Source organism: Lampetra planeri, chromosome 51 (assembly GCF_965212315.1).
Source record: "Lampetra planeri chromosome 51, kcLamPlan1.2.h2, whole genome shotgun sequence".
Lineage (NCBI taxonomy): Eukaryota > Metazoa > Chordata > Hyperoartia > Petromyzontiformes > Petromyzontidae > Lampetra > Lampetra planeri.
Window position 1 is genome coordinate 8613281 of NC_136157.1, and position 20131 is coordinate 8633411.

The 20131-nt window shown below is 57.2% G+C and overlaps 1 protein-coding gene across 2 annotated transcripts; it reads right to left on the reverse strand.

The window, feature by feature from the left end:
• Positions 1–4885: 4885 nt before the first annotated feature.
• Positions 4886–16148, reverse strand: LOC144734417 (neuroligin-3-like). 2 transcript variants are annotated; one of them, XM_078616599.1, is made up of 8 exons: positions 16094–16148; positions 11588–11737; positions 9252–9437; positions 8813–8940; positions 7770–8066; positions 6884–7251; positions 6511–6667; positions 4886–5803 (listed from the first exon to the last, which is right to left on the reverse strand). In XM_078616599.1, the coding sequence occupies exons 2-8, from the start codon at positions 11706–11708 to the stop codon at positions 4919–4921; spliced, it is 2142 nt and encodes a 713-aa protein (XP_078472725.1). In that variant the 5' UTR covers positions 11709–11737; positions 16094–16148; the 3' UTR covers positions 4886–4918. The 2 variants fall into 2 exon arrangements, with proteins under 2 accessions (XP_078472725.1, XP_078472724.1); XM_078616598.1 differs by having other exon boundaries at positions 6884–7254.
• Positions 16149–20131: the final 3983 nt, after the last annotated feature.

Consider the following 20131-nt stretch of genomic DNA (forward strand, 5'->3'; position numbering starts at 1 on the left):
GTGGAGAGAGGGGGGGGATGACGCGATCATCTGTAAGACTAGTAACGAGCGCGAGTCTCTGCGAGCATTCCAAATAGCTGACGAAGAATCCATGTGGTGGGATGAGCTGGTGAATTCCTCGTCCGAGAAGAGCCGGTCAGAGGTTCTGCGTGGACCCATGGGTACCTCCGCGTTATTCAACGGGTTCCCCGCACACTATTTTGACAGTGGCTCCTGTATAGCGGCCGTCTGGTGACATCGCAAACGTCCTGTGCACACGCGGGACACGGCCATCACAGCGGCGTCGTATAAACCGCGGGGGAAAAAAAATCTCGGCGATCCCACACCGTCGCGCACGCGTCGAGTGCACATGCCTCCGCGTGTACGGTACACCGTCACGCATCCGACCGTCACGTGTCTACCCCGAACCGATTAACCGCCCCCCCCCCCTCGCACCCCCCCCACGCCCCCAGGTGCAATGTGTGCACACATGGTGTGACAAACGTTCACGATTCTGACCCTCTCCATGCTCGGTAACGCGTCCTGAACCCTCGCGCGATACACTTGCCTTGCTTCGAGAGCAGCCTGCGTTTTACTATTTCGCCACGGTACCCCAATTTGTGGAAAACGATTAATCGTCTCCATGGATGTTCCCATATTCTCCCTTTTCCCAGGGTCCGCCTATCAACATTGTCCACACGGCGAGTCGGATACGCGATGTTGGACCGCTCCACGCAACCCACCGCACCGCCCTCTATATACACGTTGACCCCACCCCGCCCGGGATTCACCGTCTCTCGCTACGATAGTGGGCCCCCGATGCCTGCAAAGTGAGAATAAGAATAATAATAATAATGATAATAAAAAACCCTGTCGTGCTTCGTAATCAGATTCACTTCACACGACAATCGGAGAACTGTGGCTGGGAAAGTGGGTACCAGCAGCGGGGTGGAGAACAATCCAGCCCCGTGCCAGATTCCCACCGGCTGATTTATATAATCCGGCGCACGACAAGGTTTTGCCACCTGCCCGAGGCAATTGACATCTCTGTTCGGGTGACCAGGCACTGATTTCGATCGAGGTTCGGCTCCGGTGTATTTGAAATTCACCACAAACTAGAATCATCATCATCATAACAGATCCAGTGCCGACTGAGAAACACGTGCGGGTTTTGGTCTACAGTCGATAAATGGCAGCCCCCACCCACCCACACGGCACGCAACTTCCATCATCACACAGCCACGCTGAGGCCTGCCGCTTCTAAACGGCCCAGAGACGATATCCGCCACTGCAAGCATGTTAACCACACTGATTTTGGGTACTTGGGGGGCAATATTTTGTTCGACTTGGCAAACGGTGGCGGTGGGCCCTTAATTATCTTTCGCGTTATGCTTTATTGGCACTAACTTTTTGCGTTGATGTGTTGCTCCGACCAAAACTCTTTTTGAACGCTCTGTATAGACCCTCGGTAAGAGAACGGTTCCCCACTCTCCCCGCCCCCTCCACCACGGGAGAGGATACGATCGATCGGACGGTACGATCTGTGGAAATCTGCGCTTCAGATAAGCCGCCTTTCCCGGGAATTTGTACACATCTGAACTTAAGGATGAATTGCACTTGACGTTCCAATTGGGGGAGATTCCCATGACGGCGAAAGACGGGACGCGTGCGCGAGTGGTGAAGGAGAGGTTTGCGAAACGCTCGTTAATGGAGTTGGCCAAACATGCCAATAGAGGATCGCAGAGCTGGGGCAATTTGTTTGTAGCACCGGTTCTGGGGCTACGGACACCTTCCCCGCGTCTCTCCGTGATATCCTGCGCCTCGATTCATTATCTCACGCTGAGAGCGAACGAAAGCTGTCTGGCGTGTTACACACGTGCGTATTGGGAGGAGGGGGGAGGCCTTGTTACGTTTCTTTTGGGAATAAAACGGTTTTGGAAAGATTCTCACGGAGAAACTTTCTGACCGTTTTTCTTCCGTCGCTACTTTTTGTTAGTATTGTAAGAGAAAGCGTTCGTTTCCACGGTAGATCGAAGTTACTTGACGATTAAAATATAAAGACTTCCAGTTATCAACGCACATTCCATAATTCGGGGCAGGTAGCTCAGCGGTTTGAGCAAGCAATCGGAAGGTCGCGAGCCTCAGATTCTGGTTACGGATCAACTCAGCCCATCATCCCTCCGAGGTCGTTAAAATGATGTACCGATGGCTCTGAGCTTTGCCTCGGCTCATTTGAGAAGGAAATCACTTTGACCTTGACCCTAGGTGGTCAGCGTGAAAGACCGCACAGCTTTTATCAACTTTTACCAACGTGTCACTCGTGACTTGGTAAAGGTGCCGTCGACATGGGAGGGCGAGTGTCGCTGGTACCCAAAGTCCTGATCTGGAGCGCCATGGGGATTCCGTTGGCATGGCGCAGCACTAGCGGATAAGCTTGGCTCCACCACAGAGCGTCACTCAGCTCCACTCCACCTCCACAGAGCGTCACTCAGCGCCACTCCTCCACCACGGAGCGTCACTCAGCTCCACTCCACCTTCACGGAGCGTCACTCAGCGCCACTCCACCACCACGGAGCGTCACTCAGCTCCACTCCTCCACCACAGAGCGTCACTCAGCTCCACTCCTCCACCTCCACGGAGCGTCACTCAGCTCCACTCCACCTCCACGGAGCGTCACTCAGCTCCACTCCTCCACCACGGAGCGTCACTCAGCTCCACTCCACCTCCACGGAGCGTCACTCAGCTCCACTCCTCCACCACAGAGCGTCACTCAGCTCCACTCCACCTCCACGGAGCGTCACTCAGCTCCACTCCTCCACCACAGAGCGTCACTCAGCTCCACTCCACCTCCACGGAGCGTCACTCAGCTCCACTCCTCCACCACAGAGCGTCACTCAGCTCCACTCCACCTCCACAGAGCGTCACTCAGCTCCACTCCTCCACCACAGAGCGTCACTCAGCTCCACTCCACCTCCACGGAGCGTCACTCAGCTCCACTCCTCCACCACAGAGCGTCACTCAGCTCCACTCCTCCACCACGGAGCGTCACTCAGCTCCACTCCACCTCCACGGAGCGTCACTCAGCTCCACTCCACCTCCATGGAGCGTCACTCAGCTCCACTCCTCCACCACGGAGCGTCACTCAGCTCCACTCCTCCACCACGGAGTGTCACTCAGCTCCACTCCTCCACCACAGAGCGTCACTCAGCGCCACTCCACCACCACGGAGCGTCACTCAGCTCCACTCCTCCACCACAGAGCGTCACTCAGCTCCACTCCTCCACCTCCACGGAGCTTCAATCAGCTCCACTCCACCTCCACGGAGCGTCACTCAGCTCCACTCCTCCTCCACGGAGCGTCACTCAGCTCCACTCCACCTCCACGGAGCGTCACTCAGCTCCATTCCACCCACCACGGAGCGTCACTCAGCTCCACTCCTCCACCTCCACGGAGCGTCACTCAGCTCCACTCCACCACCTCCACGGAGCGTCACTCAGCTTCACTCCACCTCCACGGAGCGTCACTCAGCTCCACTCCTCCACCTCCACGGAGCGTCACTCAGCTCCACTCCTCCACCTCCACGGAGCGTCACTCAGCTCCACTCCTCCACCTCCACGGAGCGTCACTCAGCTCCACTCCTCCACCTCCACGGAGCGTCACTCAGCTCCACTCCTCCACCTCCACGGAGCGTCACTCAGCTCCACTCCACCTCCACGGAGCGTCACTCAGCTCCACTCCTCCTCCACGGAGCGTCACTCAGCTCCACTCCTCCACCTCCACGGAGCGTCACTCAGCTTCACTCCACCTCCACGGAGCGTCACTCAGCTCCACTCCACCACCACGGAGCGTCACTCAGCTCCACTCCACCACCACGGAGCGTCACTCAGTTCCACTCCACCTCCACGGAGCGTCACTCAGTTCCACTCCACCTCCACGGAGCGTCACTCAGTTCCACTCCACCTCCACGGAGCGTCGCTCAGCCCCACGGCTGCCAAGCCCCCGACGCGCGCTCGCCCGTGACATCTGCCATTTCTGTAACTCCGTTACTCACTATGTTAGTCGCTTTCCAAATGTACGGGTAATTACCAATTTACATAACATTATTACCGTTATGCTATATATATACTGTATATAAAACAAATACACAAAAACACACATCACCCATAGCAGCAGACGCGTCGCGCCGTGTTGCCGCAGGGCGCACGCGCGCAACGCACGGGCACGTTTCACGGCGTGAACTGGAGGGGGGTGGGGGGGGGCAGCGGAGAGGGGGGGGGGGGCCCTGTTGAGACGCGAGGTCATGACCTCGGCTCTCCGGCTCTCCGCGAGCCTTCCGCACCGTTCCTGTGGCCGTGGCTCGTCGCCGTGAATATTCCCCTCCGCCTCCCCCGAACTCGATCTCGACTCGGACAACACGAAGTGGCGGCCGCTCGACGCCTCCCAGACGGCGACCAACGCACTATGCACCGGGGAGTTCCATTCCACGGCGCCGTCGATTTTTTTAGCCGCAGCCCAGGGAACGGCGCGCCGTCTTCTACTTCGGCGCTCGGCCGAGCGTCCCCCGAGTCGTCGCTCGGCTTTACGGCAGCGCCGCGGCACCAGCTCCGTCGCCGGTGGTCGATCTCGCCGTCGAGCGGCACCGTCCCGTTCTCGCGCGGGAGAACACCGCCGACCGTCCGATCCCCTCCCGTCTCCCCGCAGGTCCAACTCGGGCGGCGACGGGCGCGCGGCCCTACGAGACCGGCGTGCGCGGCCGCCTCCAACCAGCCGCGTGGAAATCTCCGGCGAGGCGATTATTGTTACTCTCCCAACGGTCGGACGGGGAAACACCCCGCTTGAGTCCGTCCGGGCAAACGCGTCGGCGCGTTTCTCCGCGCGTTCCGCCCTCCCCCCCCATCCCCTTTCCCCCCCGCCGCCTCCCTTGCACCGTCGACGCGCGCTACACCCGGGTGGTCGAGCGCGAGTGCGGGAGGGTGGCGCTGTTAATCCCCGCGGCGCCGACCCCCCCGGCGGACGGCGGGCCCATGCCCGTGCCCGGCTGCCCGAACGCGCCGAAGGCGTGAAGCGGCTGCGCCTGCGAGAGGTGCAGGCCGTGGTGGAGCTGCTGCTGCTGCTGCTGGTGGAGGTGGGCCACGCCGGGCGCGAGCGAGTTGGGGATCATCGCGATGGTGCTCGGCGTCATGAGCGGAACGTCGTCCGGCGAGCGCCGCAGCGCCAGCGTGTAGTCGGGCGGGAAGCCGCCGCCGCCGCCGCCGCCGCCGCCGGGGCCGGGCCCGCCGTAGCAGCCGCCGGGCGCGCCGGAGCCCGGCGGGGGTTCGCCGTCGCGGCCGCCGCCGTGCTTGAGCTGCAGGGACATGATCTCCTCCTCGGGCGGCGGGTGGCGCAGCGACAGGTCGTTGGCGGCGCCGCCGAGGCCGCCGTGCTGGGGGCTGCGGTGGCGGCGGTGCGAGTTGACGACGTAGCGCTTGTCCTTGCGGTAGTAGAGCGCGGCGAAGGCGAGCACGTTGAGGAAGAGCAGCGAGGCGCCCACCGCGATGGTGACGCTCAGCTCCGTGCTGTAGTCGCGCTGGCTCTCCAGCAGCGCCGGGTTGGGGCCGCCGCCGACGCCAAACGTCTTGCGGTCGTTGTCCGGGGGGTTCCGGGACGCGAAGGGCGGGGAGCTGCCCAGGCCCGGCCGGTTGGTCGGCGTCACCCACTTGTTGGGCCGCATGGTGGGGTAGCCGCCGCCGTGGTCGAGCGACGGCACGCGCGTCGTGGTGGACAGGTACGGGTTGATGTCGTGCAGGCTGTGCAGGTGCGGCACCAGCTCCAGCCAGAACGCCACCTGCGGACGGCGGGCGCAGATCGAGCGAGAGAGAGAGAGGGGGGTGGGGAGGTGAACGGGGACGCTGGGGGGCGGATGTCGCCGCGCGGCGCCGTGCGGTGCGAAAAAACCGCAGCGCCGCCACTCCTCCCAACGGTGGCAATGAGGTCAGTAAAAATCTGGCTAATGGTGACGCTGGCACACATTGGCCTACTCTTTCCTACTCCTTTCTTGAGTAAAGTCACGGAATCTTTACGGCGCGGAGATTTTCTAGGGACGACACCGCAGCCTCCCCCCCCCCCCCACCGCGTTATTAACCAGGGCAGCCTGCCGAACCCGAACCGCGAACCTCCGCAACGACGAGGGGCAAGCGCGTGACCGCCGGTAACCAAGCCCTCGCGCTCGCGCACACACCGGCAACGTTTGCTGAACGGAACTCTTCGGCCGGAGTAACGCACGCGTCCCTAGTGGCGCGCCAGCAAGCTGGGGATACTACCACTACGATGGTTCGGTAGTGCCCCGGGTTACCGGTGCTACTACTACGATGGTACCCACCTTGTTGGCGTGGTAGTGCCCCAGGGTTACCGGTGCTACTACCACTACGACGGTACCCACCTTGTTGGCGTGGTAGTGCCCTGGGGTTACCACTACTACTACTACGATGGTGCCCACCTTGTTGGCGTGGTAGTGCCCCGGGTTATGGGTACTACCACTACGACGGTACCCACCTTGTTGGCGCGGTAGTGCTCGCGCACGCGCGGCTTGAGACCGATGTGCAGGTAGTGCTGGTCCTTGGGATTGTACTTCGACCAGGCCACCTCCTCGAAACGGTTGGGCTTCGTGTGGATGAACTTGGTGTCCTGCGGCACTGGAGAATTCGGGTCTCTGCGCGGGACACGACGGGAGGGACACGACGGGAGGCAACAACGCGAGGTTTAATTCCGTGCCGGGACGGGCGCGCTTCGAGGCCGTGTGAAGCGTCGAAGGCTCCGTTGGCAGGACGGTCACGTGACGGCCCCAGGGTGCCACGGGTTGACCGTCCGAGATGACCGCCGGATACACGCACACGCACACAAACACACGGGCCGCAGCTTTGCTCACCCGGTCTTGGCGAAGTTGCTCCAGTAGGTCATGACGACGGCGCTCAGCATGACGTCGTTCTTGGAGAAGTTGCAGGGGAAGAGCTCCGTGGGGCCCACCATGGGCACGCCGAACACGTACGGGATCTCGTCGCCGTGCGCCGCGTCGGCCCATGCGGGCTTCATCTCGCTCTGGCAGTGGTGGTAGAAGGCGTAGACGTAGGTGGGCGAGCCGTACTGCGCGTGCAGGTCGGCCGTGGCGACGGCGGGAGCCACCCACTGGTGGTCCGTGAAGAGGGCCAGCAGCGTCTTGCGGCGCGTCTCGGCGTTGTCGCGGTCCGCCCAGTCGGTGTACATGAACTTGATGGTCTCGCGAAGCTCGTCCTTGCCCTGCTGGTAGCGACGGCGGCGGCGGCGGTGACGACGATTTACAAGGTAAAATGAAAACAAATACTTCATGTGTGTTCTAGATTTGAAGCTTTCGTGACTGCAAGGATTCATACTCTTAGTTTTTTTTCGGTAAAGTCACGTAGGTAAAAAAAAGGAAATTAAAATTAATAAAAATAAAATCATAAAAATGACGACGTTTCGGAGACTTGTGTTGCCTCCGAAACGTCGTGATTTTTATTATTTTATTTTTATTAATTTTAATTTCTTTTTTTTACGTGACTTCACCGAAAAAACTAAGAGTATACTTCATGTGTGGTGTTGCGGGCAAAAAGGGCCCTAAACCCTTAACCCTTAGGCCCCGGTGTTCCTATTGGCAAGCTCATTGGTGCTGCCCGGCAGACAGGCGGTGGGAGTTCGGGGGATTTGAGAGGCTTGCACAGCTGTGGAATCATCACGCTACAGTGGTTGTGTTCACTCAAACCATGCCCACGTCCTTCACCCCCCCCCGTGCCCCTCACCTCCGGGTAGCCGTAGAGGTTGTCCACGAAGTTGGAGACTGCAAAGTCGAAGTCGCTGCTCGTGACGCCGTCCTCGCCGTCCACCATGTTCTCCACGAACTTGAAGCCCTCGCCCTGGTTGATGCCCATCATCACGTCGTAGTTGAGGAACTCGCCCTGCTCCATGAGGATCTGCGGGTCGTCCGGGATGACGTCGCCGTCGATGACGGGCCCGAAGGCGATGTGGTAGCGCGCCGGCTGCACGTCCTGCTCCACGAGCTCGCGCGCCGACCTCGAGCGCAAGCACTCCACCATGTCCTGCGCCAGAAGAAGGCAGAGAGGCAGATGGTCTCCCGCCGCCACCGCGACGGGCTGTCGGGGCCAAGTGCCCGCGGTCGTTATTGCGCGCTCCACCCTCTCTCCGGCGCCTGCAGGCAAAGGCGAAGGCTTCCCCCCAGGTGGCCTACACGGGCTGTTGGGGCAGGCGCTGTCCGTCATCGTCATCATGCTGAACGTGCACGCGCAGAGTGCCAAAGTGACGTTTGGGCCGTGAGCGGTGGCACTCGGAGGCACGCACGCGCCCACGCACGCACGCGCCCACGCACGCAGTGTCAGCAGCGGTTAGCAGATTGTGCTGCTGAAGTTGGCAGCCCGAGTTCGATTCGCACTTTCGGTCAACAGCAGTGACAAATGACTGAACCGGTCCCGTAACTGCTTGCGGGGTGTTAGACCAGAGGACGCCAAAAGGAAGTTTAACACGTAGCAGGTGTACTATGGTCTAACATCTTAACACCTACTTTGTTGCCAGAAAAAAGGGGAAAACCTATTCTCATCTACAATCTTGAGTACGACATTTCGCTGGCAATCGCATCCAGCATCATCGGGCGTTTTGTTGACATGACAAATCCCTTGCCGATTGGCCGTGTCGGGTGGTGGAGGGTCTCGACACAACATTTATACTTAACGCGACCTAACCCAAACACCTCTATTATGATGTCGAGGCTATTCGGGGTGGGGTGGGGGAAGGACCTTTGTCTCTGTGGGTGTGTGCCGCGTCACGCTACCTGCGTGTTGAGCGGCGCGCCGCAGCCCACGCGCGTCGCCAGCGTGTGCGCGTACTTGCTGGGGTCGTAGTTGATGGCCCAGCTGGACAGCGCTGTCCCGCTCTGCGTGATCGCTCTCTGGAAGAGCCCTGCTCCACGCCGTAGCGAGAGAGGGCCAGGAGACGGAGGATAGAGGGAGGAGAGAGAGAGAGAGATAGGAGCCAGGAGGGAGGGAGCGGGAAGGCGCACGCATGGACAACACATCGTCATTCACGTCCAGGCGACATCAACGATGTCTGGAATTGTTCGCAAATAAAGTCGAGTTCGGAGGTGGCAACGGTCGATGCCCGTCGCGGTATTGTGCAGGGCGGCCGCCCTGGGTTGCTGGGACGGCGAAGGGGGTCGGCTCCGCCGGAGGAGACCCGCTCCCCCCTACCCCCCCTCCCCTCCCCCCTTTCACCTTCCGAGTGGTGGGACAGCGTGAGCAGGTTGACGCAGGAGGCGCCGGCGCCGGAGCCGAACACGGTGACGCGCTGGGGGTCCCCGCCGAAGCCGGCGATGTTGTCGCTGATCCAGCGCAGGGCCTGGATCTGGTCGAGGAGGCCGAAGTTCCCGCGCGCCGACTGATCGTGCGTGCTCAGGAACCCTGGGCGGGGGGAGGGGGGGGGAGACGGACGGGACGGACGGACGGGCGGCGATGACGGCCGCGGCGGCGTTGGTCGCACCGGGGCGCTGTGCGCCGCGTGCCCGTGGCTCTGGCTGTTTGCGTACAGGGACAGCTGCCGCTGGGGGTGCCCTAGGCCTGGTGCCGAGTCACCTCGTGCCGCTGGGGATGCGATGATGCAAGCCGCTTGCCGCGTGCACGGCGCTGCGAGACGCCGCGGCGTAGGCGGAGGGCGGCCTCCGTCGAAAACCGGAGATCATTCTTCTCGTGGGAATTATTTATTCATTTCAACATCTCACGCGGTTGATCCCCTCGAGACGGCACATCTCGTTTGCGAGGGTGTCCAGGGACGGCGCGCGTTCTACCTGTGCAGTTGCCCGCTGTGTCTGGTGACGCGGTTTAGCGTTGAGCGTGCCAGGGTCCGAGTGCGCGAGGTTCTTAACGTGGATGACGCGGCGATGTCAATAAGAAACAAAGGGAACGGTGGACAATGCAGACGATGGACAATGTACACAACAAGCAATGCCAGTGGTGGACAATGCGGCCGAGAGACTTGAGAGTGATGGACAACGAAGGTGAATCAATGCATTTGAGAGACAATCTTCGTGCTGGAAGATGACGGTGGCCACTGCGGCCGAGAGACATCGAGAGCGGTGGACAATGGTGGCCGAGCGGCGAGCCCCCTCGGCTGTTCCCGCGGTCACCCTCGGTGCCTTGCGAGGAGCGCACGGCGGGGGCGGTGCGATCGTTGGAGGAGGGGGGGGTGGTGGCGACCCACCATAAATCACTCTCCTCGCGCTCACCCCCTCGCCCACTCTCCCCCCAGCCCGCCCGCCCGCCCGCCCGCCCCGCTCTATGCTAATGTAATCTACGGCGATCGAGCGGCATGGCGCGGCGACGGCCAGATGTGCCCGGCGCTCGCGCCCGCCCACCGTGACCAGCCCCCCACCTCCCACCCTCCCCCCCCCACCCCCCACCACCATCGCGCCCCCGCTCCCAACACCTCTCCAAAGCCGAGCAGGCATCGGAGCCCGGGCTAACCGCCTGCAACGGGACGCTGCCCTGGCCGGGAGCAGGCGCTGAGTAGGATAGGGCTGACGCGGAGACAACGGTGGATTCTTGAACGCATCTGTGTGGAACTTTGGGCGCTTACCCCCCCACCCTTACCCCGGCCTCGCAGGCAATGGTTTTGTCCAGGTACACTGCCTCATCCCGATGCGTTCGTGAGCGCCAGACACTCGTTAATTTATATTGGACAGTTATCCAATGGGGGCGATTGCCCCCACCCCTCCCCCACCCATCCCTCGGCTCCCTCACCCCCCACCCCAGATACCCCAAACTATTGATTGATATTTACCAGATAAAATACACTAAATGTTTATTTATTATTAATACAGGGCCTAATTAAAAATCTTGACATTTCCGTATCGACCGCCCCCCCCCCCGCCCCCCCTCTTGGGACGTTTCTAGATCCACACCTCCGAATCTCCGTGTCGCAGGACCCTCTGGAACAAGTCTGCAGACTCTCCTCGATTTTAACATGGGGGGGGCCCATTGTTGTTGGTGCTGTTGTTATGACGAGAACCGCAGGGCAGGGCATGGACCATTGCTCGGGTGACCCCCCCCTCCCCAGTCACGTGGCCCCCAAGGTGACCTCGGCGATGGACGCCGTTGACCCCGTTGACCCCGTTGACCCCATCGCATTGCGGGCCGCGTGGGCGGAGTGTCCCGCGCGGGAGCGACCGTCGCCGCTCCGCACGCGAATCCCTGCGAGATTTCTTCATCGATTCCTCATCGCAAGGCACGAAGCCGATGGAGGGACGCAAGCACGGGGAATAAAATTGACAACAACAACAATAAACACACTCCCACCCCACCAAAACAACACTAAATGGAGGCTACGCTTCGAAAACGGAGGGGGCGGAGGTCAGATGGAGCAGAGTGGCACGGGATGACAACCTGGAGGGCGCGCCGCGCCTCCTCCGTTCCTCGTCCCAGATTCTTTACAAGATTCTTCTTGCAACAAAGAATCTGGGACGAAGAAAAATCGAGCAGTGCCGGCACCGGAACCCGTCCGGCACGGCTCCGGCACGGCTCTGGGACGGCAGTGGAAACGCCGCGCCGCGTCTCACCCAGCACGCCGAGGCGGTAGTTGATGGTGACCACGATGACGTTGCCATAGCTGGCGAGGACACTGCCATCGAACATGTTGCCCGTGCCCTCCATGTAAGAGCCGCCGTGGATGTAGACCATGACGGGGCGCGGGCCGCTGTCACGGATGTCTGCGGGAGCACACGCAACGCGCCATGCACTGCACGGTATACACCGCACACCACGCCACGCATTACACGCGACACGCCACGGTACACGCGGGACACGCCACAGCACATGACACACGCCACGGTACATGACACGCGGGACACGCCACGGTACATGCGGGACACGGTACACGCGGGACACGCCACGGTAAATGACCAATAACACGACCAATAATAGTGGCGAATAGTTGAACTGGTCTTGGGACTCCCCAAGATCGACTCAGCATTAAACTGGTCTCTGGTGCCGTCTGAAAACATTGGCACTGGGAAGACAAACGTGGCCGAGCATGGTGTTGTAAACCCATTCCCCATGCCGGCCTTCATAAGTGCTGTTCGCTAACAGCACTTGCCCGAACAGCCTGTTAAAGGCTATACAGGGGATCTTTGTCTTTGTGAATAACGCTAAGCATGATAGCGCTACTAGCCCGTGTCGAAACCCACCACCACCCCACACATCTCTCGATGATGCTGGATGTAATTACCAGCGAAACGTTGAACTTAAATTGTAAATGTTGTGGATTTACTCTCCAACACACTGGTGGGCTGAAGTAGTAACTAATTGCTACGTTTTGTTGACGTGACAAACCGTACTGGTTGGCTGTGTCGGGTGGTGGTGGGTTACAGCACATTTATATCTATGCGATCTAACCCAAAAACCTTTATTATGAACGTGATAAAGGTTATCGCTCAATATCTGCTACCACCATAATAGTAATTTAAACTTGTACCAGGCCACACGATCCTCGCTCTCGTAGAGAGGCAGAGGAGGAACCACAGATGAGCGGGAAGGCAGCAGCACCCACGCGGTCAGGATCCGGCGCCACCAACAATTGCCCAAGCTCTGCAGTCCTTTATATATGAAGGTGTTATCGGCCAATTATTGAGTGTTTACGCGCGGGGAAAAACACCGGAGCGAGCTGAGCAAAACCCACGCGTGCAAGGGTAAAGCACTCGATCCCACAAGCAGGTGGAGTCCACGTTTGTTGCCGCGCCGCCTTCTCCCAGCGAGAGCCAGGGTACCGCTTCCTCATCGACGCGCGCGAAACCCACCAACCCTCGCTGCCTGGACAACCCTCGCCCGCGGGGCCACGTGCATGGCCACGGCCTACCGGGGGGGGGGGGGGGGGGGCACGGACGGCGCTGCGGAAGCGGCGGTGGTGGAGCCCCGACTCGCGAACGGGTCCCGGTGGTCACCGAGTGGGTTACAGACGGGAATCCGCTTTGCACCCCGCACCCCCCCCCTACTCCATGAGGGATAAGAGGAGTTCTCCGGCACCGACTCAGGTCACCGGGGGCGCGAACTGCGTGGCCAGCAACGAGGCACGGAGCCGGACGCTCCGTGGATCTCAACGCTTCCGTCGCCAGCGGGGACGCCGTTTGCGTCGCCGCCTTGTTGAGCGGACAAATGGTCAAAGGTGCCCCGAGTTTTGTTCTAAACGTTGTGGGGGAGGGGGGGGGGTAGCGTTGTCTAAATACGCCGGGGGTGTGCGGACACCCACGGCGCCCACGGTGTCTGTGCCCCCTGATGACCGCACGGGGAGAGAGAGAAACGGAGGCGTGGGATTGTTTATTTATAGAGACAGAGAGGGAGGGAAGCAGGGAGTCGGCCATAGGCAGCGGAGGAAGGTAGTCGGCTTGGACTTTAACCGGGACGGGGAGCAGACAGCACGGATGGCTGGGGGGTGGGGGGGGAGCAAAGGAAAAGTGAGCGACCTCTCACTGAGCAATCTGCCACTTCTCCCCCAACAGACGGGAGGGAACGTGGGTGGAGCTGCGGCAGAATCAGGAGGGAAGAGGCAGGAGAGTGCGTGGAGGACGCTCGGTACATTAATAAACAGGATACCTACAGCATCAACCAATAGGACACTCAGTACATCAACCAACAGGATACCTACAGCATCAACCAATAGGACACTCAGTACATCAACCAACAGGATACCTACAGCATCAACCAATAGGACACTCAGTACATCAACCAACAGGATACCTACAGCATCAACCAATAGGACACTCAGTACATCAACCAACAGGATACCTACAGCATCAACCAATAGGACACTCAGTACATCAACCAACAGGATACCTACAGCATCAACCAATAGGACACTCAGTACATCAACCAATAGGACACACAGTACATCAACCAACAGGATACCTACAGCATCAACCAATAGGACACTCAGTACATCAACAAATAGGACACACAGTACATCAACCAACAGGATACCTACAGCATCAACCAATAGGACACTCAGTACATCAACCAACAGGATACCTACAGCATCAACCAATAGGACACACAGTACATCAACCAACAGGATACCTACAGCATCAACCAATAGGACACTCAGTACATCAACCAACAGGATACCTACAGCATTAACCAATAGGACACTCAGTACATCAACCAATAGGACACACAGTACATCAACCAACAGGATACCTACAGCATCAACCAATAGGACACTCAGTACATCAACAAATAGGACACACAGTACATCAACCAACAGGATACCTACAGCATCAACCAATAGGACACTCAGTACATCAACCAATAGGACACACAGTACATCAACCAACAGGATACCTACAGCATCAACCAATAGGACACTCAGTACATCAACAAATAGGACACACAGTACATCAACCAACAGGATACCTACAGCATCAACCAATAGGACACTCAGTACATCAACCAACAGGATACCTACAGCATCAACCAATAGGACACACAGTACATCAACCAACAGGATACCTACAGCATCAACCAATAGGACACTCAGTACATCAACCAACAGGATACCTACAGCATCAACCAATAGGACACTCAGTACATCAACCAATAGGACACACAGTACATCAACCAACAGGATACCTACAGCATCAACCAATAGGACACTCAGTACATCAACCAATAGGACACACAGTACATCAACCAACAGGATACCTACAGCATCAACCAATAGGACACACAGTACATCAACCAACAGGATACCTACAGCATCAACCAATAGGACACTCAGTACATCAACCAATAGGACACACAGTACATCAACCAACAGGATACCTACAGCATCAACCAATAGGACACTCATTACATCAACCAATAGGACACTCATTACATCAACCAATAGGACACTCAGTACATCAACCAATAGGATACCTACAGCATCAACCAATAGGACACTCATTACATCAACCAATAGGATACCTACAGCATCAACCAATAGGACACACAGTACATCAACCAATAGGATACCTACAGCATCAACCAATAGGACACTCATTACATCAACCAACAGGATACCTACAGCATAAACTAATAGGACACTCATTACATCAACCAACAGGATACCTACAGCATAAACTAATAGGACACTCAGTACATCAATCAATAGGACACTCAGTACATCAACCAACAGGATACCTACAGCATCAACCAATAGGACACTCAGTACATCAACCAATAGGACACGCAGTACATCAACCAACAGGATACCTACAGCATAAACTAATAGGACACTCAGTACATCAATCAATAGGACACTCAGTACATCAACCAACAGGATACCTACAGCACAAACTAATAGGACACTCAGTACATCAATCAATAGGACACTCAGTACATCAACCAACAGGATACCTACAGCATAAACTAATAGGACACTCAGTACATCAACCAACAGGATACCTACAGCATCAACAAATAGGACACTCAGTACATCAACCAACAGGATACCTACAGCATCAACCAATAGGACACTCAGTACATCAACCAATAGGACACGCAGTACATCAACCAACAGGATACCTACAGCATCAACCAATAGGACGCTCAGAACATCAACGAAAAATGACACTGTACATCAATCAATAAGACACTGTACATCAACCAATAGGACACTCGGAACATCAACCAAGAGGAGGACCCTCTTATCAACCGACATGCGTTTCCAACTCGCAAGCCACAGAGTGAAACGATGGGGATCAACCCCAAACGACATCACCAGCGGGACTCTCCCGGCGCGAGACCCACGCTGGGCGCCAAATCACGCGGACCTCTCGTCGGCGTTCTGCGAAACCCAGGCGACCATCGATGTTTCGCTCGCGTCAAAACCATCCGTCGCTCCTTCCCCAACCCAGGGGGGGGGGGGGGGGGGGCCTCCCACCTCCGCGAGTTCCGGGAGGGGGGGGGGGCGGCTGCCGGCGGTGAAGCGGTGAAAGGGCCCCCCTCCCCCCCCCCCCCACGTGGGGGAAAGGGGAGAACAAAAAGTTCAAATTAAAAAAGTGGCGAGCTCACAAAAAAGAGGAGAGAAGTACCTTGCTGTTCCTCGCCGGTACTAGCGGCCGAGCCATCAGCTCGCTTCCTAGCGGCACTTCCTGCGGGCATGGAGCGGGGGGTGGAGACAAGACAGGAGGAGGAGGAGGAGGGGGGGGAAAAGTGCGTTCAAAATTCCCCCCAAAAAAAAGATTCTCTTTTTCTTTTTGTTCCAATGTGTATCCAGTCGCGAGGCGATGAAGGGAAATCCGCTCGGGACGCTCGCAAAAAAGTGTGCGGCGCGCGCCGGCTCCTTCGGTGTTTCAGCAACGGGCAGCACACAGAAGTGGATATCACAGAGCCACCTCCGAGATTGGGGTCCACACGTACGCGGTAGGAAGAGGGAGCGTGGCACTTTCCCGACCTTCCCACCGCATAACGGCAGCCGAGGTTTCGTCAATTTTTTTAATTCTCAGCGGTGGACTTCAGCCAAATTGTGTCAGCGAACAGATCATCGACCTCACAGCGCCTGACATGTTTAGTGTTATAATGTTGATTAGTGGGTGTCAAAAAAAAAAGAGAGAATCGGTAGAAACACGTTTGCTCTTCCCCCCCCCCACCACCCCGAAAGAAAGACGAAAAAATCCACCACCACCACCAAGAAACCGCTCCGGAATGTTAGAAAAATACCCAAACGTGTCCTCCCGCAGGATCTGCAGAGGAAGAAAAAAAGTTACGTTTGCAAAGATTAAAAAAGAGAGGCAACCATCAAAAAAAGGAATTGGTCATTTCGACGGGTGCAGAGGTCCGCCGGGGTTTACATCTGCCGCGGCCACCCTGGTCAATACTGCCCGGCGCGCTAACCGTCGGCACGCGCCGTCTGCTTCGCGGCGGACGACGTCCAAGATCCCCGGCGATGTTGTTCGGATCGCGCGCGTGCCCTGGCGTCGCGCTTCCCAACTTTTGCCGAACTTGTAAACAAAAAAATGGGTTCCCAGAAATTACTCGGCAACATCCGCCCCCCCCCCCTCCCCTTTTGCCAAACCACAGCAGACGGCGAAATACCGCAGCGCCCCCCCCCCCGCCCTTCGCCTCGCTGCGATTGGAGTATCGTGAACAGGTCCCTCTTTGGGGTTGAGGGCCCAGGGCATCTCACCCACCGTGTGCCCCCCCCCCCACTCCCCGAGGCTTTGAAACTAAACCGGGAGTATGGGGGGCCCCCCAAATCGTGGGGCCCGGGGCGGCCACCCCGATTCGCCGTGTACCCGAGAGAACGGCCCCGGGCGAAAATACCAAATGCACTCGTGATTTGAGTGCAGTGGGCAGCAGTAGCCCCCACCGCTGCTTGCCAGCGAGGATTCATTCCAGCCGCGTCTGGGTGAGGCAGCCTGAAAATATTTCCTTGACAGACGCACCCACATCCAGAATACCCCATCGCGATGACTGTCATTGCTGGTCACGTGCCTGCTCCAGTCTTCCGGCGACTCGGAAACGATTCGGTGAGAAATTAATCCCTGGGCTGAATGCAACGGCGTTCATCATCATGGCCTGGAGGGCAGGCACGGAGGGGTAATTGGGCATTGATCGTGGGCCCTGCACTGCCCGGATCCCGCAGTTACCCCCACCCCCAACACCCAGTGCTTAATTCGAGCTTTTGTGAGAAATAATGTTGACACGTCACATCCATCTCACTGCCTTTATATGATCCTCATGATGCTGCGGTGGCGTGTGCGGTTGTGGTTGGTGTGTATAGGATTATAGGAATACATGGTAGGATTATTATTATTATTATTATGCAGCTGGCACTAGTGGTAGTGCCTTATGCCGATAATCCCTGCCCCTGTATCACTCGTGAAGCCTTTAATCATACGCTGAAAAACACAGAATTGTGTTTTCAGCCCACGACGTTCGGCGTTTTGAAATGAAAACTAAAGACGTGCATTTAATCACGCGCATTTATAAAGCAACTCTTTTCAGGTTTCACGGACTTCGTTCAAATCTGTGACCTCCGCGACAAGTCTTCCCTCCTCGATCACAGAGACTCGTGTGCAACAGCAAATCTAAGAAGAAGATGCGGGTGGCAGCGCAGCGGTGACACCAACGCCTCGCGGCAAGAGGGGCCCTGGGTTCGATTCTTGACTCGGGCATCGTTCTCTGTGGAGTTTGTACGCTCTCTCTTTCTCTCTCGCCTTGTTCTGCGTGGGTATACTCTGGGCTCTCTGGTGTTACAGCTAAACACACACACACACAGGATGCAACTGGTACTGGCCAAAACAACCCGAGGCTGATAAATTCCCTGCAAATTACTTAACTGGGATCGTGCACAGCAGCAGAAGCATCTCCCCCGACTGACTCTAACTTGGCAGGAAGAGAGTCTTGACACCCAGTGAATCTTTGCCAGCTTAACAAGCGCAATAATGGATATTAATAATGCCAAATGATTACCGATGCGTGCTAATTATATACGCCGTCGTTATTTTTCAATCTAGTTCGGCTGCAAGTGGGTTTCGAACAACGTCGTAGAGACGAACATATAAAAATTAAGCCGTAAAAACAAAGTTTTTCACTATAAATCCTTTATATGCGTGGCATCGGTTTGATTTTATTATTCATTTCTGTTTTTCTTGAGTAAGAGTTTCATTTTTATCACATTGGTATTTTAAATTAAATATGAGAACATTTTTTTCCTAAAAAGTGGAAAATTTAGGAAAAAATTTTCACGAAAATAAATTGTCACGCACAACGAGTCTGTGTGCAAAATGTCAGCTCGATTGGATCACGAAAAGTGGGTTAAAAAACGACCGAAAGATTTGCACGGTCGTAAGCGCGCAAGCAAGTGAACTTAATATAAAGGATTTAAAAATTGATTCGTTTCCCTGAATCGTGGGAATTTGTCGAATTAATCGAAGAGTTTGGAGGAGATGTTGGGGTGCTGGGTGGTGTTGGATCGTTCAATTCTTACTGGGGGGGGGGGCAGATAAATTGGCGGGGGGGGGGGGGTCTCGTGGCAGCAGCTTCACTGTAATTGGCCTCCCTCCTGCACGGACCACGTGATGCCACAAGTTGGAGGGCGGCAGCGGTCCGTACGCATGAGTCGGGGGCGGCTCGGGCTGTTAATTGCGCTGGGGCCCAGGATTGTCCCCGGCAGCTAAAAATACGACTGGCGGGCAGAAGCGTGTGAACTACGTCGCGAGGACGTGCGTGGCCGCGAGCCCGCGGGGAACACGCTTCCGCGATAATGCGCCCGTTGTTCAAGGCGGTGGAGTGCCCACACTTTACCCCGCCGGACGCGACCTACCGGTCGACTCACGCCGGTGTGCCCCTGGGGGGGAAGTGTTCCAGATATGTACAAACATTTCGACGAAGCTCGGAACATTTTTTCGGACGATTCCATCTTTTTTTGCTTTTGCTTCAGACCCCCTAAAGTGTGACGTCACGGGAAGATGCGTCAAACGCCTATGACGTCACTCCACACCAAGAGGTGGGTGCCACGCGGCGCCGGGCGACGTCGTTGCCGTTGGCGCGACAGGGGGTGGGTCACAGACGTTTACGAAAACAACTCGTCTCCGATGTTTGCCGTGGCTTGGAACTAAACCCAAGTGGCCCAGGGCTTCGCGGCGCGCAAGCCGCTCCGGCGCAAATCGCCTCGTTGGCCGAGATAATTTTTTCCTGGTTATCGGAGCGACGCGCGGGGTCGACCTCGCCAATATTTTGTTTAGTTTTTGTTTTTGTACGTCTCTCCGATCCCCGGGGCACCTGGTGTGTAAGAGAACCAAGCAAAAGGCCGAGAGAGACCCAAGTGGCTCAAGGTGGGGAGGGGCGGATTCGTGACGTAATAATGAGGATGATGATAACAGCGGTGAACCAAACATCAGCTCGAAAATCAAGTGGTGCAGCTAATGGGAGTGTGAAGGCGGTGCAACTGCGCCTGGACCCACGGGCCGGAGGGCGCCACGGGCGGGAGAGGCACAAGCGCCAGGCTACGAATGGAGGAGAAATTGTGCAGGCAAAGGGCACATTCATTCATCCCTTGCTCCAGGGCCCATCGTCGAGCACACGACACCACTGAGACCCACAGGTTTACATAGAGACGTAGATTC

Bases quoted from the DNA above. Each gene is read 5' to 3' on its own strand.
- LOC144734417 (XM_078616598.1), bottom strand. From the start codon at position 11,708: ATGGTCTACATCCACGGCGGCTCTTACATGGAGGGCACGGGCAACATG. The intron at 7,255-7,769 runs GTGAGGGGCACG...CGTCGCTACCAG, and splicing joins ACCTCTACGGCTACCCGGAG to CAGGGCAAGGACGAGCTTCG. The intron at 6,668-6,883 runs GTGAGCAAAGCT...TGTCCCGCGCAG, and splicing joins AGCAACTTCGCCAAGACCGG to AGACCCGAATTCTCCAGTGC.